A 24,978-nucleotide genomic window follows, 5' to 3' on the forward strand; every position below is an offset into this window, starting at 1 on the left:
TTTAGATCTATAATCCTGATTTTACAGATGAGGAAATTGAGACTCAAAGACCTTAAGTAACTTGTTCAAGGCATACAGAATTTGCTGGTAGACCTGGTTGAATACAGTTAAATGGTACTTTTATTGCACTGAAGACATAGGACATAATCTACTCGAAGGGATTTCAGACAGAAAAAAATAAATTGCTTTGAATAACTTTGCAATGCAGAGTTCTCAGATTCACCTAGAATTTCTTCAGCCTGCATGCCATCTTTTCCAAGAGAAAAGTAAAAGGAAGAAAGAAACAAAACCCAACAAAATTAAAACAAAATGATTTGCACTCTACCAGGAGATTCTCCTGAAATACTCTTCTCCAAACTAAACGTTTTTCCAGAAAGTAAGTGTAATACTTTATATAATGTCAAATGTACCACAGGATTGGAGGAAAATTAACCCCTCCATGGCAAATAGGTTTATTTCAGATACAGAAATAAACGTAGGCCATACAAAAAAAAAAAAAAAAACAAAAAAAACAAACAAAAAAAAACCATTTAGTCAGTGAAAGAAGCATAAAATCCCCAAGAGACATTAATCCTTCTTATCATCGGTTACATAAAATAAAATGTTGAAAAGAATCACAGAATCCAAAATACTGTTTGTATGTACACAACTCTGTGTGATCTTGGGCAAGTCCCTTAATTTCTCTGAGCCTGTAAAATTAGCTGTTCTATATCGGGATCTTCCAGGTTGAAAGTCTATGATTCTTCAATGCTTAAACCCAATCAGCCCCCTCAGGCGCTCGTATTTATGGTTTCATCAAACTGTGTTTTAATGTTTATTTCTGAGAAAGAGAGATAGCATGAGGGAGGGAGCGGCAGAGAGAGGGAGACAGAATCTGAAGCAGGCTCCGTGCTGTCAGTGCAGAGCCCAATGTGGGGCTCAAACCCACACACAGTGAGATCACGGCCTGAGCTGAAGTTGGACGCTCAACTGACTGAGCCATCCCAGAGCCCCCGCCCCCACCGCCCAGACTATGTTTTAATACTTCATGCTTAGCTGATAAAGTATTCAAGGTCTGCCTGCTATTTGTTACTTACAGGAAAGAAGCCAGCGTTTCCTGACAAGGTAAGCTGTTTCCCTATTTTGTTTTGTTTGTCTTCATTTTTGTTTTATTTTGTATCTTGTCTTTGTTCTGAGAAGTGCTGAGGACACTCACATGTCTTCCCTCCTGTTTTACAGCCCTCGGCTCCAGTGGGAAGGTAAGGTGCCTTGTTGCATCCATGTGAGGGTACACGGTATATGCTGTAGAAATAGTTCAGTTTCTTACCCACACCTCCTTTCTCTCAACTCTGCAGGCCTCTCGGGGAGCACTTACCCAAGATGCAAAAGCCTCCTTTACCGCCAGCCACCGAAAGGCATGACAGAAGTAGCCCCCTGCCAGGGAAGAAGCCACCTGTGCCAAGGTACTTGTCTTCTGTTGCTTGAGTTTGTCGTTCAGACTGGTGATGCCAGTAATTTGCCTGGTATTAGCCTATAACGGAACTGGACATCACAGGTGTTCCTGGCGAGGAGGGGACTGTTGGCTACTATGGCTTGAGGCATTCTGGCTTTTCAGGTTGGATGTAAAGTTCCGGTTCCCTCTGAAGACAAATGATAGTGATCTAGCAAAGAAAGGAGTGGAGAGATGGTCCATCAGGAGGACAGGAATGACTGCTGTTTGTGGAGAACTTCTCCTTAACCAGCCAAAACCATGCTCGTGTTTTCCTTCCATCTCAGTATGTGGGAACTGAACATTCCACTTTATTTTTCAAGACAGTAGCAAACAGGAAATAATTGGGAGAAGTTTTTAAGTCACTGTGTCTTCCCCACTGTTCAACCACATTTTATAATGTTAGAATACTGAAGTTGGCTCTAATGTTTCTAAATTTACTATAGTTTTTTGGGACCTATGTACCAAATGGCATAAATGTATCTGGGGTCAGGCCTAACCTTACCACTTACCAAGGGCATAGCCAAGGCTTCTGTTTTTCCCATCAGGATTCAAACTTGGTGTTGCTTGGCTAGTGTGATGATTAAATCAGAGTCAGGGCTAGAGGGTAGTAAAAAAAAACCTCAGGGGCACCTGGGTGGCTCAGTCGTTTGAGCGTACGACTTTGGCTCAGGTCATGATCTCACAGCTCGTGAGTTCGAGCCCCGCGTCGGGCTCTGTGCTGACCGCTCAGAGCCTGGAGCCTGTTTCAGATTCTGTGTCTCCCTCTCTCTCTGACCCTCCCCCGTTCATGCTCTGTCTCTATCTCGAAAACAAATAAACGTTAAAAAAAATTTTTTTAAAAAATACAAAAAAACCCTCAGTCATCAAGTTAATATTTTAATGGAATATTTTTTGAGTTTCTTTATTTTGAGAGAGAAAGAGAGAGAGAGAGAGAGAGAGCAAGTGCAAGTGGGGGAGGGGCAGAGAGAGAGAGAGAGTCCAGAGCAGACTCCGTACTATCAGCACAGAGCCCAGCGTGGGGCTGATCTCACAAAAGGTGAGATCACGACCTGAGCTGAAATCAAGTCAGACGCTTAAGCAACTGAGCCACCCAGGTGCCCCTAATGAAATATGTTTAAAAATTGCAATGTGTGTAAAAAATATCAATCATGAACGAAATATCAAAATTTTAAATAAATGCTTTATGGGATGATGACATATGAAGCATCTGACAGATGGGAGACGATCAACATATATATTCCTTCTCTCGTCCCCCTCTCTGAGGCGAACATGATGTGGGCACAGGCATACAGCTGCCTGCCATAGCTCTAAGGCAGCGGTCACCAAATCTGTCTGACTAGCTCGTGCATCTGGGAAAAGTCCCAAAGCACTAGCATTTTCCAGCTGTTTTCCCTTCACCGAAGGGTGAGCCCTGAGATGGCTGTTTTAAAACATCAGCAAAGGAGAATATTACCTAAGATGTTTTCATTTGCTTTTGGAGAAACATCTACTCGGTGAAATTTAATAGCTGCTAAAGAGTTAGTTTGCTGACTAAACCTTTTATATATATATGTAATTATTTGCTGCGGTAGCTGAAAGAATAAAGGTTTGCCTAGCTCAGCTCGCAATAGTGACAGAACATTGAGTCACCAAACCTTCCCTCCACTTCTGCTCCCCTGCTCTTCTGCTGGGGGTTTGTCTTCTCATTTTATCACAGCTCAGTGGGTTTGATTTCTCATTATTAGAGTAAGTGAAACCATCTGTATTCTGAGGCTGGCTCGCTGAAACTTCATGCTCAGTCGTTTTTCTTTGCCCTAATTCATTTCAGGCATGGATGGGGACCCGACAGAAGAGAGAATGTAAGTACAAAATGTTATTTGGTGAATGCTTGGCACAGGGAAAATCAGTGCAGGCTCTGTGGTGTGTGGGGGCCATGCCCGTCTCAGACTTCATTGAAGCCCAGCACAGGGAGCAAGGCCTGCACACAGTAGGCCCTTAAATACTGATGCCTGTGGGGTCTCCATCTTTTCTACCTGCCCACAGTGCTGCACTGCTTAGCTCTTGTTCCTCTAAGAGCTCCTGGGGTGGTTGGATTCATTGCAGCCCCATCATCAGGTGGTAATTCACAAGATAAAGTAACAGTGATTGGAAGGAAGGATAAAAGGAGGGGTGCCCAAGAGTATGGGCCGCACAGCAAAGTTGACAAGGCCTCTGTTTTCCCTTTTAATAAGTCCATGACCTGAACAAGTGAGGTAATACCAATTATTTAATTCCTGCTAAGTGCACGTTGGCAAGCTAGTGACTTTTAGATGATGAGCTGTTTGCCTGGGAAATAGCAATGGAAGTTTTATGTCCAGTTTTAGCAATGAAAATCTCATGTCCCAGAAACCCCATCGGTCTCAGGCGGGGCAGAGGGACTGGGGCAGTTGGTCATCCCAGCTTCACACGTTTTGCCTTTAACAACCCTATGAAGAATCATTATTTCTTTTTTACTATGAGGAAATCGAAGCTCAGAAGGGGTGAGATATTCATCACAAGTTGCACAGCTAGTAAGTAGTCAGGATTGGAATCCAGGTCTGTCTGATTTCCTCTATGCTATAAGCGCTCTGAAGGTGATCACATCCCTGCCACTATTCAAGGGCTCAGCCCACAAGTGCCTGCTATCTTGCAGCTCTGTGCTAGATACTCTGCTGGTTGGGATAAAGTGCTAAGCTATGAGAGACATGCAGACCCACACACAACACACAACAGACCCCCACACAATAGCATGTGATCATGGGATAAGCTCCAGAGGTGGAGAGAAGAAAGTGATCCATGGGGCTTGAGGAGTAGAAGTGACTTGTTAGAGGTGAGATTTATGGTGTCATTGGAAGATGGGGAGAGCACAGAATAGAATCATCCTAAGAGAAAGCCGAGATGCATTGCAGCCTCAGGAATGTCCTGAGCAAAGGCAGGTGGGTGACCCTATGGGGACAGCAAGGACAACAGCTTGGTTGCAGAGCCAAGGGACAAAGGAACAAAAAGGGGACAAGATTGTAAGTGAAGGTAACTTTATATTCCTGAGGGTCCCAGGGTTGGGAAGGGTTGATGCTCATGCCATGAGAATCTGAGAGTTGCAGAAAGAAACAAGATATGGTTGCCATGGTGTTAAAGAGGGATTTCATCATTCCCTGAGCCCATGTGGGTTTAATTATGCAGCCCTTTGCTGGGACTCCCAGTTGGCCAAATGGGATGAGTGATTCTGGCTGTGATCCTTCTTGTCTTGTCTCAATGGTAGGAGTCATGACAGCAAACTTTTACTGACCACTCCACATATACCAGGAACATGTAATAACCAACTTAATACTTGCAACAACACTTTGAATAAGGTGGTTTTTCTTTTCCAGTGTGCTGGCCTAGCAAAACAAGTCCAGGTTGACAGGTGTGGCCTGCTAGTCAATGGCAAAATCGTTTCACCTCTCCAAACATCATTTCTCATCTGGAGAGTCTAGCAAATAGCTCCTCTCTTGCCTGTTTCGCAGGTTGCCTGGAGATAAATGCTGAGCAACGTAGACACGCCTTGTAAGCCACATGATATGCAAGGTGGAGTTGCTTTTAAGGGGAGTGGCCGAAAGAAGGCTGAGCCTTGGGTTAGACATATCAGGTGTCCAATCCATTTCTGTAACCCTTGGCAAGTTAGGACTCCTTCCTGAGCACCACGTTTCCATTTGTACAAAGAGGATGCTGAATTTTTAAAGGGTTGCTAGGAGAATTGGATGAGATATCGTGTGTAAATCTTTGAGGTACATCGTAGATACTGCCATCCTTACTGTGTCTTCAGGCCCTCTCGGGCACCTCAGAACCTATTTTGTGTTAAGTGTGTAAGGAGAGTCTCAGATTAGAGTGTCCTTAATGATTGTTTGTATTAACAAATTATGAACCACTTAGCAAATTCTACTGTTCTTCACAATATATTATGGAGTCATACAACTACTAAAGAAAGAAACAGAGACATTTATGTGATTGAGAAATGCAGTTCTTTTAGGAATTGTGTTTTGATGATAGATTAATACCTTTTTTTTTTCCCCTTTACCAGGATGAAGATGACGGTATGTTCAGAAAAGCCTTCTTATAACTTATAACTCATTCCTTCATTTTTCTGCCCAGAATTCACATGGAATTATTTAGTACAGAAGCCCCATAGACATAATTATAATTGTTAAATTTGTGTTAAGTAGACATAGATCAGTTGGTATACAGCATAACTATAACAAAATGGAATTGTCTGGGTTCCCAAAGAGAACTGTTACTTTCATAAGTAATGGTGCACATGGCTTAATAGTACAGCAAAATTAAAAATTGCATATATGGCTTGATAGAAAAATTGCTAATATTTATGCCTTCTAACACAGGAAAGGATCACTAACTGCAGATAAATGAGATAGCATAAAATTTGGCTTACATAAAACAAAACTTGTGAATCATTTCTGAAATTCATATGGTTTCCAACTGACAATTTTCTGCCAAGGTAGTGTTTCACAAATGAAAAAATAAAATAAATGCATATTATAGAGAATGATATAGAATGGCAACATTTTAATGCATTCTAAGGTAGTAAGTCATCTAGAAAAGTCCTGGGGTTGGGATTCCATTGTACCACTTCCTAATTATGTTGGATCTTTTGGATTTTTCTATCTCTCTGTGGACTAGTGGTTTCTAACTTGGGAGCAGTTCTGGAATGTTCCTGTGACACCTGGATGCTGACAAGCTGTTTTATTTTTCCTTTTCCCCCACAGTGCATCAAAGACCTTTGCCTCAGCCCACAATGCTCTCCATGAGCTCCAATACTTTTCCTTCCAGATCTGCCAAGCTATCGCCCAAGCACACCCTCCCATCACCTCACATGCCGGGAGCATTCTCCGAAAGGTCTGTGGTAACGTCATTCAGTGCTAACTTAACATCACCCCCAGGTCCACTCAAAAGAACTAATGTCTGGTGGGTTGGGAAAGAAAGAAATGAGCCAGTGGTAGTCAGGCCAGAACATTTTGGGTCTTCAGGAACAAAATCAAACTGAGCATAAGGACCCACACATGTTAATCCACTGCTATTCTTGGAGTCTCTGAGCTTGGGGTTGGAGGCATACAGAATTGACTGCCCCATGGTCACTGAGGCAGAATGGACCCTTGGGCAGGGTTTCAAGGGAATATTTTCACTTGGTGAATTAAAACGAACACTCGAGAAACCCAATTAACTTAGGTGCTTGGAGTTCATCCAGATCGTGGATGCAAGGACCTAGCTGATGTGCGAATTCACTGCACAGGCTCTGTCCCCACAGGCCCACTTTCTCAATAGCAACAGTGTTTCTCAGGGCCCACCAACTGTGAGATCATGACCTGAGCTGAAATCGGACACTCAACCGGCTGAGCCACCCAGGCACCCAACTTTAAAAACAACAGCCAAGTTTAAAAACAACCTTCCAATACCCTTTACAGGTTATGTTGTTTTGGCTGGTGGAGTCTGTTAGAATTTGGGGTAGTAGTGAGATGTGCCCCACCAGCCCCTCCTCTTTGCTCAGCTGCCGCAGCTACAGAGAGAACTGGCAGTAGTCATGAAGGAAGCAGCATTGTCGGCGGGTTTCTCTAACCCACCTTCCCCATCAGCCTCTTCAGCCCAGCGCAACTCAATTCAGTTCTTTTCTGTCTCCGCAGTAACAGTGGTTTTCCGCAGAGCGCCTCCCTGCCGCCATACTTCTCTCAAGGTTTGTACTCTGGGCTCTAGTGACCTACTCCAGGCAACATGTCTCCATGACTGGATTCCTAACCTGTCCCAAAGCCTTTGGGCAAAGGTTCGGTTATTTCCTAAAAGCTGGAAAATCTGTTTTCTCACTCAGTACTTAATTCAGTTTCTGTGGTGTGCCAAGGGCTGTTGGAATGCGAGGATGCTACACACACACACACACACACACACACACCCCACCTCAGAAAGGCAGCCTTGGCCTTCGTCTTCCCACATAGAGGTTTTCCTCCCTGCTCTTTTTACATGGTGCTCAGGGTAGTGCTTGGCTTGCTCTGTAGTTTTAGGTTTCTATAATGAGTCCACCCTTGAGTTGTGTTGAGGACCGTGTTTAAAATGCAGATTACGAGAATACAACCCCCCCAAGATTCTGATTCAGTAAGTCTGGATGAGACTTACATTGTGAATAATACCTTCTCTGGTGTCCATGACAAGTTTTGCTGACAGTGCTCTGAAACTTCAGTATGAATACAGATGACTTGAGAATCATGTTAAAACGTAGATTCTAATTCAGTGGGTCTGGGGTAGGGTAGGAGATTCTGCATTTCTAGCAAGTTCTCGTGATGCTGATACTGTTGGTCCATGGACCACTTTGAGTAGCAGCAAAGGCCTACAAGGTAGGACTAGACTGTTTCTGTTTTAGCCTTAGGGACTTGCAAGTGATTGGCACATGCTAGGGACTTTTAAAAATGTTTCTTGAATGACCGAGTGTCAAATGACTGTGGAAAGTTACCCAGCTCTAGTAAATAGATTTTCTTCATTCCAGGAAACTTGCCTAGCGTTGCCAGATTTTCTGATTATTTTTTCAAGAAATACTGGAAGTGTGGCTTTTAATATGAAATTACCTGATTTTTAAAGGTTGAGTTAAAAAAATTATGTTTATTTTTGAAAGAGAGAGAGAGAGAAAAGGAGGGAGGGAGGGGCAGAGAGTGATGGGAGACACAGGGTCCAAAGCAGGCTCCAGGCTCTGAGCCGTCAGCACCGAACCTGGCATGGGGCTTGAACTCATGAAATGTGAGATCATGAGCTGGAGCTGAAGTCTGATGCTTAAGTGACTGAGCCACCCAGGTGCCCCCATAAAGGTTGACTTGAAAATTTTTTAAATGCTGTGAGGAACCCTCCCCCCCTTTTTTGGTCATAGTACACATACATTCTAGAACACCGGTGTGTGTTATAAATAGAAAAGCTTATTAGTACTTGAATCATTGCTCAAGAGTGAAGACTTTTTTTAGGAGCACATCTATTACATTCAGTTGAATACATTATCCCATATATGTGTGAGATCCTATTGCTGACACCAATGAAATCCATTATGTTTTTAATGCTTCCTAAGCATTTGAGGGTATAGTGACTACTATGTGGTTTCTGCCGTTGCCCTCACGTCTCGTACTTTTCCATAGTGTCCACAACTCACTGCGTTTTGCGAACCCACATTGTGTTACTTGCCTGGCTTCTGCAGGCATCTAAGGTTCAGACACTTCACTTATAGCCGTGTCTCTCAAAGTAAGTTCCACAGACACCCAGTTTTAGGATTGGTGTTGGGGATTCTTGATAAAATAATATAGTAATATGATCTGGAGAGGAATGCTTACCTTAATCAAAATTGATCCTTTTTCCCCTAAGACAGGTAGGACACCTGGTCCTCAGTCTTCTCCATTGGTTGCTCCAGTGTTACATAAAGAATGGTCTGTGTATTAGCCAAAAACCCACTCCAGCTCCCTTGAAGATCTCAATAGTAAGGGCAGTGTGTGGATGCAATAAAAAGTAGTATATTGTCTGCTGCAAATATGACTTTATGGTGCTGACCTGCAAATGCAGAAGTAGAAGAGAATAATTCCATGCAGGATAGGCTTTGGTTATATTTGTTAACTATACAGTTAGGTTGCATTCATTCAATACACAGTATAAAAGCCCCTGCCATGTTGGACTGTGAAGGTGGGGATAGGGAAAATCTGTTTAGGCCATGGGAGACTTAAGAAGGAAGATCAACAGTTCAGGGCCATCTGATCTGCTTATTTAGAAGGAGGCAATGAACGCCATGGTAAACAATTATGCCAGCATGACTCAGGGCACTTCAGCCCTTCCCATGTAATTCTCCTCGCTCAGCAACCCGGGCAGGCATATTGTGGATGGCAGAACAACCCCATTGCAGAACCACTTGGAGTGCTTGTCAAATGCAGACTGGGTGGTTCAAATTCTCCCTGGGATTCTTATGCCCAGTAATGTTTGGGAATCACGGGTTGAAGTCCTGACTCTGCCACTAGGAGCACACGATTCATTCAGACTCTCTGTTTCCTCATACTCAAAAAGAAGGGAATACCCGTCTTGCAGTGTTGCTGTGAAGATTAAAGGAAGGGTCCACGGGTGCCTTACTCAAGTCCTGGGCAGCATAGTGCTGAAAAAATATTTGTTGAATAAATGAATGAATGACACATGAATAATTCAGAGAACATTCGGCTCACACAATTTTTCAGTTCTTAACAGCTGTCCTGGCATACAGAAAACAGCCTTGGCAATTACAAATCAACACAATCAAACCTTTCCTGAGTTTAGGAAACACCCTCAGAAAGTTTCGGGGAACCGTAAACGAGAAAATACCATGTTAGGGAAGTTTACAGGTGCCTAACAAAGACTTCCTCATTGATCAGGTAGTTGGTAAGGGCTTCTGTGAGAGCTGAACACTTCTACCTCTTTAGAAAATTCAGTAAAGAACAGTAGGTAGCAAACTGGTTCTAGACACTGACAGTATTTTCAAGGTAATTTCACTTTGTCTTAGGTAATTTACATTTCTTTTTGTGTAAACAATGAGAACATAATCATCTTTATTACTGCATTATCATCCTATCAGTGGCTGGGAACCCCTTCTGGATTGCTGGAGTCTGTAAAATCTGAAAAATGTGATGATTATATTTAAACTACGGTGACTTTTTCATTAATGGACTAGTTATTTTATATTATGTAACATTCCCGTGTAAGAAATCACTCACATTTGTGGAACTATTCTCAAAGTTTCACTGGTATGTCTACAGAACAATGCCTGCACAGCCAACAGCCCTTGTGTGTGTGTGTTTTTAAGGTTTATTTATTATTTTTGAGAGAGTGCGAGCGGGGGAAAGGGCTGAGAGAGAGGGAGACACAGAATCTGAAGCAGGCTCCAGGCTCTGAGCTGTCAGCACAGAGCCCAATGTGGGGCTGGAACTCACCAACTGTGAGATCATGACGTGAGCTAAAGTGGGACACTTAACCGACTGAGCCACCCAGGCCCCCTGCCCTTGTGGTTTTGAACAGGTGAAAATTATTTTTGAAGCTATGGCTTTTTAAACTGTTTCTAAAGTGCTGGGAACAATTGCAAGGGCATTTTAGGGGGAAAATGTGTGATGACAGAAAATGAAAAATAGCTTACAGCAAATTAACTTTCAAAATGTTATACTTTTGAAGGCCTTGGCAATAGACCACCTCCCAGAACTGAAAGCAGAAACTTTTCCTTACCAGTTCCAAACAAACCTCGACCACGGTCTCCTGGGGAAGAAGAGGTAATAAAGCACATTTTCGTGTTATTTTATTTTTTCCCCAGCAAATAACCAAAGCTCCCATTGTATACTCCTTTGTATTTTTATTATTATTTACATTACCTTTAATTTTTTTTTAGTGAAAAAAAAAATTAAAGGGGAGGATCCAAATGAAAAATATGTTCTTTCTCCTTGGTATTTTTCCAGGCTCTTCCAATAGCAAATGTGTGCTTTGTATTTAACGAGAAAAATAATCCTATTCTTCATTTGTCTTCTAGTTTATGACCTTGAGTAAGTCACTTAACTGCTCATTAACCCCAATTTTTTATTAAATATACTATAGTAAACTGAAGAAATTATACATCTCTATCTTTCCTGATTAAAGGTTCCATTATATACGGAATGCTTATTCACAACTACCTTTACAACCATGATAAAAAGCAGTTCATGCAGAATATCTTCTATTTAGCCCCACCTAAGTGATTCTATATTCAAATTAAGAAAGCAAATGTTTCAAAGCTCATGGAATTGAGGTGGTGATTTATGAAAATGATTACTTGGAGGCTTTTCTTTTCGCTTACACATATAACTGCAAAATTTATTCAGTTTTTAAAAATTTACATTTTCAGAACTCATTAAATGAAGAGTGGTACGTTTCTTATATTACCCGACCAGAGGCGGAAGCTGCTCTTAGAAAGATAAACCAGGTACTGTGCCAAAGTTTATTTTTAAGTAGTTATAAATATTAATGGGAGGAGAAAAAAGGAGCTGTCTTTTATTGAGCACCAATTATGGGCTAGGAATTCTGCTAGGTGATATTCATGCTGTTATACCAAGGGGACCCATTAGTAGCAGATTTACACCCACCAGCATCCATAGCAATGATTCCCAGGATCTGGGAAAAATCTAAATTAAGGCAGTCATTCGGCTGGCAGAATCCAAGGAGCTTCTATTAACAAAAAGCATCTGTCTTGTCACAGGAAGCATACCTTATCAAAAGGAGGCCCTTTCCCCCAAACTTCTAACATCTTACCGTTAGCATCTTCATTTTTTAATATACAACTGCCATCCACATTGATGTGAAGGGATCCATTATGGAGACAGGCAGCAGCAAGTTTTTGCCCTTTTCCCTAGAAATTTCTAGCTGTTCTTAACCAGATTTCCTGTGATCTGGCACCAAATCTTAACCTTAAATCTATTTATCAGAGAAAGAAGAGCAAAGATCCTTCATCTCTCACATCTTGAGTCTGTAAGAATAGTTCTCAATCTTCGCTGCACATTTAAGTCACCTGAGAAACTTTAAACATTCTGATTCCTGGATTTCACCTGGAGAGATTCTGATTTATTTAGTCAGGCATTTTGTGTGGGTTCTGGGTCTCCAAAACTCTAAATTCTAAATTCTAGGCTGTGAATCACTGGTCCACAGGTGTATTTGTTGAACAGAAGATATTCTGAATGGAATTTACTCAACTGGAATAAGAAGAACAAAGGAAAGCCATTATTGCAGATTGAAGGCTCTTTAAAGCCATCATGATTCAGTATACAAAGCAGGGAGTGGTTTAAACACTGCCTTACTAATTAATCCTATTTTAATATTAGATCTTTACAGTATTAGTATTATGTACAATAATTTATGGAATGACATTTTAAAGTACAGGACAAATCACATTATTTCAGTAAATAGGAAAAAAAGGTGATAAGAACACAAGACAGTTCACATTTGTTTATGTTCAGATATTTAATGGTGAACATTTTATGTGGAGATCACGAGGTTTTAAAATGGATGAATGTCATAGGCATTTGGGTGTTTTCTGACTTTGGCTGTGGAAAGTAAGGGTTAGGGAATTAGTTCCCAGGAGTAGGAAGATAAATCTTTAGTTAACCAATAAAGTCCTTATTTTGTCTGGCCCTTTGTCCACTCAACCACCTATAATTTGTTTTATAACTGAAAAAAAAAAAGCGACTTTTTTATCAAGAGACTTCAAAAAGTCTCTTTGGAATTTGGAAATTTCTCTGATACAATCTTTGCTGCCTCTTGACAACCAAGAAATCTGTGACACATGGGGCTGTAACGGTTCAGGGCACTAAATGTTCACTGTCTTGGCAACTGGTAAGTTTCCAGATCTCTCGAGTCTTGTCTACTGCTCTTACAGGCAACAGAAGTATTGCCATGTATTGCTCACGTAATAATAAGAATTTATTCTTTTAGGATGGCACTTTTCTCGTTAGAGACAGCTCTAAAAAAACAATAACCAATCCGTATGTCCTCATGGTGTTGTACAAAGATAAAGTTTACAACATCCAGATCCGTTACCAAGAGGAAAGCCAAGTTTACTTGTTGGGAACTGGACTCCGAGGTAAAGAGGTAAGGAATTTCAGTTGTAAAATGTACCCAAATCGTTGTTTATGCTATTCTGCATACCTACCTCTATGGAAACTTGCTGTAACATTCTTTGGGGGTTCATACTCTCCCGCAACTTTACAGAGTTAAATCACATTGGTGAAGCCCTTCCTTTACTGGAAGGAAATAAAACAAAGTAACAACAGCTACCTCTACCATGGAGTCTTTCTTATATCTTCTATTCCAACTAGTCTAAAATCACATGTGTAAGTTTTAAAATTAAAAAAATTAACATTCAAATTAAAAAAATATACAGTTAGATGGTATCAGAGATAAGCCCCCTCTTTCATTCACCTCTGTAACATAATTTTAATGTAAGATTGCAGCATATTTACAAGGCTGTATTTTAAAATTTACATCTGGAAAAGAGTAAGAAAAATGGAATTCTTGTTGTGATTATTTCAATACTTGGGTCATTTCTCACTTGAAAGAAATTTTCCTCTGTTTGGTCAATGTTTATGCTAATTACTTTTTGGATGGTAATCAAAAAAAACTGCTTCTGCAAGGAAGCTAACAGCTAAACGTAAGCCCCAAACATGTTCTTTAAGTTCAAAGGTCCAAGAGGAGGATCAGTCGAATCAAACATTTCCAGAATGAAAAACAGCTAGCCCTTAGACTCTACTCCAAAGTTATGATCATGTAAATGAGTGGAAAAAAACATATGATTCTGGTCAAATGTTTCAATCACTAGTTCAGTGTGGCTAGAGCTGCATCGCTGCTGTAGAAGCAGAGAGATAGATGTCTGCCCTCCAGAATTTGTCGGTCTGGTGTGGAAAAACAGAAGTGCTCACCACAGGCCGCAGCCCTGGAAGGCGGCATCCAGCAGAGTGGTCTTGGAGGAAGCGCATAATCCTGTCTGGGGACCCGATGTGATTCTGACCCATGTCTAGGAGGCTCGATGGGTTGTATTCCAGCCTGGCCATCAGGGATAACGTGATAAAGGCAATGGGTGTGAAGACTTGGCTGCAGAGTCCTGGGGAGTGTAGAGATGACAGTGAAGGCACAGCAGAGAGATCATGTAGGAACCATTGTGCAATGCTACAGGTTATCACCTCCAGACACCGGGACACTGTCTGCCCTCCTGATTCCTTATAGCTCCTCCCACTATTAGTGATTGAGAGTGAAGTAGGGATACAGAAACCAAAATCAAAAACACAAACAGAGCAATTCTAAGGCAAAGGTATCACAGTTAGACCTCCTATATATTTATGACCCCCATGAAGTTAAAATACATATATACATACACACAAATATTTACATTGTCTTTTATCCATAATTTGTTGGATGTTGAAAAATTATTTTTTCAAAGTTCTGTAGAGAAATCATGAAAATATTTGCCAAATTTTACATATTTTTCCTCGCCATCCTCATAACTGAAGAGGTAGGATCTTATGCAGATAAAAAAAAAAAACAAACTAAGAGTGAAATTCAAATGCTTGGCTTCTCTACTCATTCCAACGTTGACTTATCTCCTTATTTTGAATTTTTAGGACTTTTTGTCTGTGTCAGATATCATCGACTACTTCAGGAAAATGCCACTTCTGCTCATTGACGGGAAAAACCGAGGCTCCAGATACCAGTGCACGTTAACGCATTCTGCAGGTTATCCCTAGCACGTTAGCCAAGCCGACAAGGAAGCTTCCTCCTGGCTATGCTGCCATCAGGGGAAGATCAGTCAACCTTGCTGAAGGGACCAACACTTAGGACTGGATCGAACCCCTCAACGTGAACACAGCGTTTTGACCTTTCGCATAAAAAAGTGTTTGAAATGAAGACTGTCAAATATCTCCTAATTTATTTATTCTTCTTCAATGTTTGTGAAGTGCATGATGTTCACACTTGAAGTCTAGTAGGGGCCTGTAATAACTCATTTAAAACATGTGTATTTTGGAATGCCCGTTTCGAAGTACAGTAGTTTACACGGTGACAGAAATAATTTGGAGCAAGTTTAAAAACACTGCAACAAATAGTTTTTGGTATCACATAAAACTGATTTTTTTTATAGCCAAACCTTTGTTAGTAGGAGGCAATCATGGGTTTTATATATATAATTTGAAAATTTCTAACATTCACTTTCTCGGCAGCAATAATTTAAGAGGCTTCAAACTATTTCATTCTTTCTTATTTGGTGTATTTTGCTGGGGGGATTTTTGTGTACTTTTTTATGAAAAGGTAAATGTATGATAGGATAACTTCCTAGGATTAAAATGAATTTACCTTTTGCTTTACTTCTGTGTCCCTAAAACTATTAACTCTCTTTAGGCCCTGCTCTTGCATTTTAGTTTTAAAGAAAACTTAAGCTACAAATACCAGAAGAAATCATTTTACATTCAGAGATGAGGCTTGGGTGTCAAATAGATCTGATGTAAGTTCATCATATACCGACACACCCCACCACCCCTGCACCTCCCACAACTCCAAAAGCATTTTCAAGTGATGCGGATTTTACCAAAGTCTTACTGCAAAGATGAAAGAGCAATGCATATACACAGAAAAATGTGATCAGGCTTTCCTATTAGAGGCCTTTCTTCTATCTCTTTTATCCCCTGACAACTCGACCATAAGGCCCTTCTCATCATCCTTCCTAAAAAGGCTTTATAAATCCTTTGAAGCAATTCAGCTCTTGGCTTCAGCTTACATATCTCACTTAACACACAGTAGTAGGTGTTTAGCACAACAAAAACCAGGCACTCGGTTGTTCTTCAAGTTTTCCCCTTTGGGGCCTTGATTATTATTCCATAACTTTTATTAACAACAAAAATTCTTGCCTTCTCTGCTTCATCTACGAGTTTTCGAGTGGCAAAAGGTATCCTGCATGTTCATTTTCATAAGCTAATTAATAGAACATAAGGGGGCTTGGAAGTCACGTGGGTAAAACTGATGGTTTGCTAAGATAACAAGTATGATGATGATAATGTTTCTTCATCAAGTTTCATCCTTACAAACTGGGAGTTCTCAGTTTAGGATCTGCAGCTTGGGAGTTCTAAAGCTGAAAAATCTGCATTCATTTACAAGTTTACTCAAGAGGATTTCAACAAGCATTTATTTAGTGCCTATTCTATGTTAAACAAGGAGCTGGGTGGTGAGGATAGCAGACACTGGGAGCTGACCCTGTGTCATGCTTTATGGTACGCTATCCTTTATGCTTGAAAATCTCTACAATGAAGGAGGTAGTAGACTTCAAAGCAACGATTTGGTAGTGAATCATGTCGGCTGCCATGCCTCTACCCTCTTCTCCCTGCCATATGTAGACCAGCCTATAACAGAAGAGGATGAGGTCAATGCATAGAACTAGAACCAGGCTACAGACACGCGGTAAATTAGTAGAGTCCCTGAAATCTATTTCAACCATGTGGACTTCCAAACCACATGACCCAATAAATGCTTCAGTTAGCCTGAGTTGTTTTTGGCATTTGTTACCAGGAGAGATCTGATTAATACAAACTCTATTTCCATCTGCTTACAATTTTGGTTAACTCTCTTTCAAAATGAGCCAAATTCAAGCATAAAATAAAGGATAAGAAATGCCCCATGGCCAATTTCCTATGTTATATTCTTGTCACTAGTGAAATAGCCATTCCTTGAAACATTAAAACAATAAAACAGCCTTCAAGAATATTAAGTGATTATTTACAATTCATATTTTTATTTTGTTTTTTATCATATTAAATATATTAGTAAACTTAATTCTCCCAAATATGTGTTAAGTCCACAATAAATACAGTTATAAATTCACAACAAATAAAAAGAAATCAGACAGAAAAGCTGTTAGAAGCAAAGGACACATCTGATATTTTAGATTCATCAAAGAGGGGCGGTTTTCCTTCTGTTTCCTCTAAGTCATCTGTCTTCAGAGGATGATTAAAATGTAAAGTAAGGTCACAAAGCAGCAACTGGGAGAGCTCTGTGTAAAACAAAATAATAGAAGATACTATCTTGGAGCACATACATCAGAGACAACTATTATGACTTTCTTTTTAAAGATTTTAAGTAATCTCTACACCTAACATGGGGCTCAGACCCACAACCCCAAGATCAAGAGTTGCATGGTCTATTGACTGAGCCCGCCAGGGACCCCTATTATTACTTATACTAGCTATTTCTCATTCTTAAGTTTTCTCCTAAGTGATTATTGATCGGACCACAATTAACTATGCCCCATTATGACAAAGTCAAATTTATGTACTATAAAATAAGCATGACATAAAAATTAGCTAGCAGGCTCTTTAGTTCAACTTGTACACTGTCTTACTAAACTGCAACTTGAGTTATACACATTTGATTTATGCTTTTTTTTAAACTTACTATTTTTGTTATATATGTATACAGAATCAAATAGATCTATAAGGCATGTTACAAAAAATAGTTTGTATCTCCAAGAGGCAACTACTTTTAACTTTTCTTCCTGCTTATATTGCTTTTCTTGCTTTGTTGTTGTATATGTCTGTATTTAGTGTCTTCTGGCTTTGTTTGAGGGCAGGTTAGTATTTGCCTCTGTATCTCTAAATGACATGTATATTTTATTTTTTCAATTGTAGGTATTATCTACCTCCTTCTGACTACAGAAGATTAAGATACAGCCCTTTTCACTCACCCCCACTCCCCTAGAGAGTACTTAAGAATACAATTTTTGCTAGCTCAATATTTAAAGGTTAAAAATTTTTGATTATATAAATATGCTTCACAGCTGAACTTTGCAGTACATTTCCCTTCTTGCATGGTACCACCCAATCACGGTTAATTTTTTTCATTACTTAATTATCATAAATATATTCCAAATATATTTGTGCAGATCTCCTTTTGGTATAGTCAGATGCCTTAGCTGTCCAACTGTTGAAAAGTCTATCTTCTCCTAGAGCCTTCTGATCCACTCTGGTCTGGACTGACTGTTCTCTTGGACTGCTCAACTCCGTTCACCACTATCCCAGAGATTCTTTCCACCCCTCCCACGTGTGGAGTATCCTTTTTCCAGAATTTCGTTTCTTTCTCTTTTTGGTCTGCTACCTTGTTGGATGGAATAGGACCTCAGTAACTTCCTGAAGGCGGTAAACTTATGTGTGAAAATTTCTTTCTCTACACCAATGCTTAATAGTGACTATAGAAATCTAGATTGGAAATCATGTTTCTTCAGATTTTCAAAGGCCTTGCCACATTTTCTTCTAGCTTCCAGTGTTGCTGTGAGAATTTTCATGATTTTAGTTCTTAATCATTGTTTCTCTTTAGAAACTTCAAGGATCTGTTTTTCCAGAACAAAATTTCATAGTATTGTACCTTGGGGGTCTACTTTCAACCACTGTGTTGGGCTCTTTCATTATAGAAACTCCTCTCCTTCAGCTTTTTACATTTTTCTCAGATTATTTCTTTAATGAATTCCTCCCCATGCACTGTCTGTGTTCTTCCTTTCTAACACTGCTATCTACTGAATGTTGAACTTCCTTGACTGATCTTATCATTTTTTCTCCCTATAACTTTCCATCTCTAATTGTTTTGCTCTACACTCTAGGGGATTGTCTTCATTTTATCTTTAAGCCCTTCTACAGAATTTATTTCTACTGTCACACTTTTAATTTCCAAGAATTCCCTTCTCTAAACTATTTTTCCTAGGATCATGTTCCTGTTTCATGGACATAGCATCTTTTCTTACTTCCCTTTAGCTATTGACAGTTTCTTGGGAGTTTTCATCTCATTTCATGATTTCTGTGTCTTCCTCATTGACTGAATCTATGTACTGACTTTGTCTCTGCTTTTCATATTAGATGCTTCCATTAAGTATCTATTCCATCAGAGCTATCTGCTCATACTTAAAACTATGGCACTAAAGACTACTGGAAACTCTGTGCCTATGGTAGGCTCTACTGGGAGGTGAGCTGGCTGGGTATTTTGTTGGGGGGAACTTCTGCTATCAGTACCTTTAGTTGTTTTTTCTGTTTGTTTGTTTTTCTCTTAGACTGGTCAAATTCCTGAAAGAAAAATCTGCTTGAAGGCATAAATCTGGCTGCCAAGGTTTTGTAGCCAAGTGGGAAAAGAAAGCTAGAGGGTCTTATAATTCAATATGTAAACTTTGTCCTAATACCCTTGTTTTCAGTATAATACTCTTTCCTTCAACTTGTGGCTAGTGGCTCCAGGCCACAGAGCCTCTTAGGGAATAAGCCTCAAGTTTTCTGTCCTAGAGAAGGAACAGTTGCCTAGTTATGCAGAGAAGGGAAGAGAACTTAGGGGTCTACAACTTCTTAAACATTTAACCAGCCTTCCTGTCCTTAGCTCCACCTCTACCCCTACTTCCAGAGGATTCTGGTGCCACCATGTACTGAGTCTTTGGGGTCGTTCGTTGGCTTTACCCAGCTCACAGTTCAAATTTTTGGACATTTGCGTTCAGACTTTTCTGTTTACCTCAACTTGCTTTCTATTTCACTATTAACTTTTTTTGAGAGCTCTTTTCCTTGTTGATTTTTGTCTCTTTAAAATCACTTTAAATTTAAATGTCAAGTTTACTAGTGACTAGTTGTGTGACCTTGGGAAAGTTAGTTAACTTCTCTACCTGTTTCTGTAGCCATAAATGCCAATGGTAGAATTCCTACCTCACAAGGTTGTAACGACAATTGAATCTGTTTATACAGGGCTCTTGGAAAAGTATCTGGATTATAATAAATGTTATGTGTCAGCTACTGACATTATTATTTAGAGAAGGAAGTGTGGCTGAAAGGAATGTTGTTCATTTAATCTTCCACGTTTACCAGAAGTCCGCCCAGAAGTACTTTAGCTCTGCAAGTCCCCATATCCTAACTGCCTGACCTACCCCACAGCTTCTCAGGAACACAACCATCATATTTACTAGTTCTATTTTACTTCACAAAAGAATAATCCCCAAAGTAGAATAGTTAGATAATCAAGTTGGAGAGAAATCTAAAGATTCTGTTTAAAACATTTTTTTAATGTTTATTTTTGAGGGACAGAGAGAGACATGGCACTAGTGGGGGAGGGGCAGAGAGAGAGGGAGACAGAGAGTCTGAAACAGGCTCCAGGCTCCGAGCTGTCAGCACAGAGCCCAACGCGGGGCTCAAACTCACGAGCTGTGAGATCATGACCTGAGCCGAAGTCGAATGATCAACCCACCGAGCCACTTAGGTGCCCCTAAAGCTTCTCTGTTTTAAATGGGGGCAAGCATCCAGAAAACGATTATTCATTTAATAAACATTTCCAAGAACTTATTATATCAAGGCACTGTGTTAATTGCCAGGAATACCCTTAAGGAGCTTACTGTTGAGCAGGGACAGGAAAAGTAAGTAAACATGCAATTATAACACAGTGTGACAGGTAATATGAAAACGTAAGAGATAACACGCTTGCTTAAAAAAGTTTTTCCAATGTAAGTAACCTTGACTAATAAGTAGCAGTTAACCTGGTGGGGTGGAGGAGGGGGTAGAGCAGTGGGGCATTTCAGAAGATGCATCTGTTAAGATACAGACACGAAAAAAGAGGAACTATGTAGATGTGCAAATAGTTCAGTATGGCCGTAGCACAGTGTGCTGGGATAAAAGAATGATAAGATACTGTAAAGGTAGGCAGGGGCCTGATCTCAAGAGGTCTTATAGTCCATTCTAGGAGGTCTGGACTTTATTGTGGGGCAAGAATGAGCTAATGAGTCACATTTTAGAAAGAAAATTCTTGCTGTATCATTGAGATTGGTTTCGAGAGATGATGAATGAAGCAAAGACAACCAAAGAGTGATCTGAAGGGTGCCTGGGTGGCTCAGTTGGTTAAGCGTCCGACTTCGGCTCAGGTCATGATCTCGTGGTTCACGAGTTCGAGCCCCGCATCGGGCTCTGTGCTGACAGCTCAGAGCCTGGAGCCTGCTTCCAATTCTGTGTCTCCCTCTCTCTCTGACCCTCCCCCCATTCATGCTCTGTCTCTCTCTGTCTCAAAACTAAATAAACATTGGGGCGCCTGGGTGGCTCAGTCGGTTAAGCGTCCGACTTCGGCTCAGGTCATGATCTCACGGTCCGTGAGTTTGAGCCCCGCGTCGGGCTCTGTGCTGATGGCTCAGAGCCTGGAGCCTGTTTCAGATTCTGTGTCTCCCTCTCTCTCTGACCCTCCCCCGTTCATGCTCTGTCTCTCTCTGTCTCAAAAATAAGTAAACATTAAAAAAAAAATTAAAAAAAAATTCTGAATTAATTCTGGGGCTACCCTACCTTGGATCCTTTTATTTCCTTACTGTATAAGCCACATTAAAGTGTTTTGTTGTTTGTAGCTGAATTCCTTGTAACTGTCAGTTACAGAGAAGCTATCTTCAAATATCCAAGAGCTATCATAAGAAGAATAACTAAATATTTACTGAAGTTTCCCATTTAGAAATAGGACCAGGGGAAGGTCCCCTTCCAGGGGAAGGAAGAGGGGAATAGATTTCAGCTAGTCCATAAGGAAGAACTGTCTAAACAGGAAGAGGCTGAACTGGTGAGATAGGGGGTTCTCCAACACAGGAAATATTTGGTCAGGGATAGACTGTCCCTAAAAATACTCAATCATGGAAATTCTACATGTCTGGGGTAAAATAAGAGAATGTCTGTGAGGTGAATGACTAAACATCATGAACTGTAAGGTCTAATCCTACTCTATGAATCTGTTTAAAATGAAGTACCCTTAACTCACAGAATCAAACAAACTCATAATTTTTAATTTGGAAGGAACCTTAGGGGCTTAAAAGGATTAGTGGATGGAGGCAATGAATGTTGCAGAATGTGACACCATCGTGCAATAGTTTACTGAAGAGAAGGAAGAGAAGTAAATTTAGAAGGTTAGACAAGAGCATAAGCTTGTTAGTGTCAAGGATGGGAATTCAAGTCAGCTAACTCCCAGGAAAATTCTCAAACACAATTTTTCTTTAGAGATCTAGTTCATATTACAATGTAAGCATTTCTGAAAATTATAGAAATCCTAATTAGTAGGCAAAATTCAGTTATATCCCTGTAGAAGCACAATTTGGCTCTACTGTTGGTTTTATAACTATGGCATGCAAACATTTTAATTTGGTGGTTTCACACTTACCTTGCATCTTCTTCAACTCCAAAGAAATCATGTTAATGTTTTTAATTATGGCTTCCATGTTTAGCTTATGGTCAGTAACATTATTCTTAAACATCTGATTTTAAAAGAGAAGCAAGATGAATAAATCAGAGGCATTTATGTGCACTTTGAAAACACTCAAATTTTCAAGTATTTCTAAAAGGAAAATCTGTTATTTCAGAACTGAAAGCATTGTGAACAAATATAATGGTGAGAATTCTAACATAGTGATGCATCAACTTGTTTATACTTTCCAAAGATTCATAGGATAAGGTTTCTTCTTTAATGGAACCAGATAACATGATGGGACCCTTACAACCGAAATGCAGATGTCCCCTGTTCAGAAAGCCTCAGCACTTATAAACTATCTTAGAATTAAGTAGTCATATAAAACCTTCTTTAATTTTGTTTATGTAAGACAGTGTATTTTTCTAACTTATTTTTGAAGGATAAAGTCCACAGTAAAACTCAAAGTAAGATTCAATTATAATTCATAAACTAACGAGATGGTAAAATGGCCACTTTTAATTTTGGGACACAGGGCAATACACTTTTAAAAAAAATCCTGGTTAATTGAAATGTGTAAATCAACAGGTTATAATGTTGTATGTATAGTACATATTTTTAACCAATTGCATCAGATACAAACACATAAACAGGTTTACTAAAAACTAATGTTAGCCACTGAAATGTCTCAAAAAGACTTGAAATAATAACCCACAATTAGCACACACAACTCCAGCAATGTAAAAGGCGAGTAATTATGGGTCAGGCTGCTTGTCCAAGATAATGAAAATAAACTAAACTTTAAGTCAGTTTCTTGCCTCTGCTTTCTCCTGAGTCCAGAAATTCATCCTGTATCACTCACTTCAGAGCCACTACAAAGAAATAAAAATTTTGTTTTCCAAACAACGAATAAAATATACTTTGCACCCACCTACAAGACCCTACAAGCCAAAAAGGGAATGGTAGTTGTCTTACTTGGTTGGGTATAGCAAATCAAAAGATTTATGTTTGAGGGAAAAAGAAAGATGACGGGAAGGGGAGGGGGAGAGGGAGGGAAGGGAAGGGAGGGAAAAGAAGGGAAGAGGAAGGGGTAGAGGAGGGGAAGGGAAGGGGAAGGAAATGAAGGGAAGGAAGGGAAAGGAGGGAAAAGGGAAAGAAAGGAAGGGAAACGAAGGGGAAGGAAAGCAAGGGAAGGGAGAGATAGGGAAGGGAAGGGGAAGGAAAGGATGAAATAACTTTAAACATGAAGAATAGGGGTGCCTGGGTGGCTCAATTGGTTAAGCATCTGACCTAGGCTGAAGTCATGATCCCACCCTCAGTGAGTTAGAGCCTGCATTGGGCTCTGTGCTGTCAGCTCAGAGCCTGGAGCCTGCTTTGGATTCTGTTTCCCTCTCTCTCTCTGCCTCTCCCCTGTCTGTTGCTCTCTCAAAAATAAACATTTAAACAAATTTTTTTAATTTAGAATGTTTGTAAAAAAAAAAAATTAAAATTAAAAAACCAAGAGACAAGTAGAAACTAAGTGGATAGAGATATGCCCGAGAAAGTTGACCGCCCCCCGCCCCCCCAGCACGGTCGGGTTTCCCGCCGTCCTTGAGTGCCCCTGGATGGGTGGGGTCAGGGGCAGAGCTGGGGCTGGACCCCACTGGACTGGAGAGCTGGGTTAGGCCATTGGTCAGAAAAAGGAGAGGCCGGTCAAAGGGCATTCCCCAGGAGTGACAAGTGGTGAGCAGGCTCTAGGGACAGAGGAAATGGTGGACTAAGAGGCCAAGATACTGTAGACACTAACGCAACTAAGGCGCTAACCTTCAACCAGGAGGCCTGGAGGCACAGTTCGTACTGGCCCTCAACCTGAGGAGGGATTATCATCCCTAGAGCATTTGTTCTAAAGGCCACCCCCTCCTCCTCAGCCCAACCTCCACCCGCGAGGAGTCCCCGGGTGCCGCTGGCCTGCCCAGCCGGCACTTGGTGACTGAAGATAGCCCCCTTGAAGCTTCCACAACCCCTCTGCTCCCAAACCAGACCAGTAGCATGTACAATGCGCCCGGCGTGACCCTGGCCTTGGGACGACCACCTGCACTGCCTGGATCCACCCAACCATCAGTTCCTTCTAGATCCAACCCGTGGCAGTGAGGAGCCTCAGGCCCTTAGGGCCTGCCCACTCGGACGCTGCCGACGGAGTCTGAAGCAGCCTGGAAATTTCAACAGCCTCCGCCTGCCCCCTCCCCAAACCTGATTAGGATTTTTTTGAGACCCAGTAACCTCGTTTTGTCCACAAGCCAACCCTGTCTAGACCCACCTGGCCAGCCAACTCTCACAAAACCTCTGACTGCAGGTGGGGCGGGGCCGAAAGTAATGGCGGGGAATGTGCTTCCTGATTGGCCAGCTTCTCCACCTGGTGCATCCTGGGAGTTGTAGTCCCAGGCAAGGCACTGTAGGAGAAAGTTCTGGATGCGAGACCGGAAGTGACTAGCAGTGACCTGTGGGCTGAGAGGGAGAGAGGGAAAGGCGTTGACGTTTTACTTCCTGTGTGCCAGGCGCTGTGCTAGGTGAGTCCCAGCCCTTAATCTGCATTCAGTTTTAACAGTAAAAGAGTGTGATTAAGGCCAGACTCTGGACTGAAACCGCTCAGGTTTGAATCTGACTCCAGCATTACGTTTAGCTAGAGAGGTGCTGGTAAGCTCTTTAATCATTTAGAGTCCAAATGTCCTCATCTATCATGTGGAGGGCATAATAACTACCTTCTAGTTTTCTTTTGAGGGTTAAGTGAGATAATGCATCAA

At 40.9% G+C, this 24,978-nt stretch overlaps 2 protein-coding genes across 6 annotated transcripts in view; one reads left to right on the forward strand and one right to left on the reverse strand.

The window, feature by feature from the left end:
- Window positions 1-15,360, forward strand: part of LCP2 (lymphocyte cytosolic protein 2) — a 45,653-nt gene extending 30,293 nt beyond the window's left edge. The window contains exons 11-21 of the mRNA XM_007077646.3: window positions 1,079-1,104; window positions 1,219-1,238; window positions 1,335-1,442; window positions 3,279-3,309; window positions 5,526-5,538; window positions 6,226-6,355; window positions 7,138-7,187; window positions 10,661-10,755; window positions 11,361-11,438; window positions 12,941-13,096; window positions 14,623-15,360. Of these exons, the coding sequence (XP_007077708.1) occupies window positions 1,079-1,104; window positions 1,219-1,238; window positions 1,335-1,442; window positions 3,279-3,309; window positions 5,526-5,538; window positions 6,226-6,355; window positions 7,138-7,187; window positions 10,661-10,755; window positions 11,361-11,438; window positions 12,941-13,096; window positions 14,623-14,745 (830 nt within the window). The 3' untranslated portion in view covers window positions 14,746-15,360. The remainder of the gene's footprint in view (window positions 1-1,078; window positions 1,105-1,218; window positions 1,239-1,334; window positions 1,443-3,278; window positions 3,310-5,525; window positions 5,539-6,225; window positions 6,356-7,137; window positions 7,188-10,660; window positions 10,756-11,360; window positions 11,439-12,940; window positions 13,097-14,622) is intronic.
- Window positions 8,282-24,584, reverse strand: CA1H5orf58 (chromosome A1 C5orf58 homolog). 5 transcript variants are annotated; one of them, XM_042992570.1, is made up of 6 exons: window positions 24,495-24,584; window positions 23,017-23,070; window positions 22,175-22,268; window positions 13,924-14,105; window positions 9,543-9,617; window positions 8,282-9,028 (listed from the first exon to the last, which is right to left on the reverse strand). In XM_042992570.1, the coding sequence occupies exons 2-6, from the start codon at window positions 23,044-23,046 to the stop codon at window positions 8,894-8,896; spliced, it is 516 nt and encodes a 171-aa protein (XP_042848504.1). In that variant the 5' UTR covers window positions 23,047-23,070; window positions 24,495-24,584; the 3' UTR covers window positions 8,282-8,893. The 5 variants fall into 5 exon arrangements, 2 of the variants coding, with proteins under 2 accessions (XP_042848504.1, XP_015390976.1); XR_006220006.1 differs by having other exon boundaries at window positions 8,282-9,617; window positions 11,765-14,105; window positions 22,999-23,070; window positions 24,495-24,556; XR_006220007.1 differs by lacking the exon at window positions 23,017-23,070 and having other exon boundaries at window positions 8,282-9,617; window positions 11,765-14,105; window positions 24,495-24,547.
- Between the last annotated feature and the right edge of the window lie 394 nt (window positions 24,585-24,978).

Source organism: Panthera tigris, chromosome A1, assembly GCF_018350195.1.
Source record: "Panthera tigris isolate Pti1 chromosome A1, P.tigris_Pti1_mat1.1, whole genome shotgun sequence".
In the NCBI taxonomy this organism is placed as follows: domain Eukaryota; kingdom Metazoa; phylum Chordata; class Mammalia; order Carnivora; family Felidae; genus Panthera; species Panthera tigris.

Coding starts and splice junctions, on each gene's coding strand:
- CA1H5orf58 (XM_042992570.1), bottom strand. CDS start 23,046: ATGAATTTCTGGACTCAGGAGAAAGCAGAG. Junction 14,106..22,174: donor GGAGTTGAAGAAGATGCAAG/GTAAGTGTGAAA, acceptor TACACTCCCCAG/GACTCTGCAGCCAAGTCTTC. Junction 9,029..9,542: donor ACAGCAACACTGCAAGACGG/GTATTCCCTTCT, acceptor CTGCATTTGCAG/GTCAGCACCATAAAGTCATA.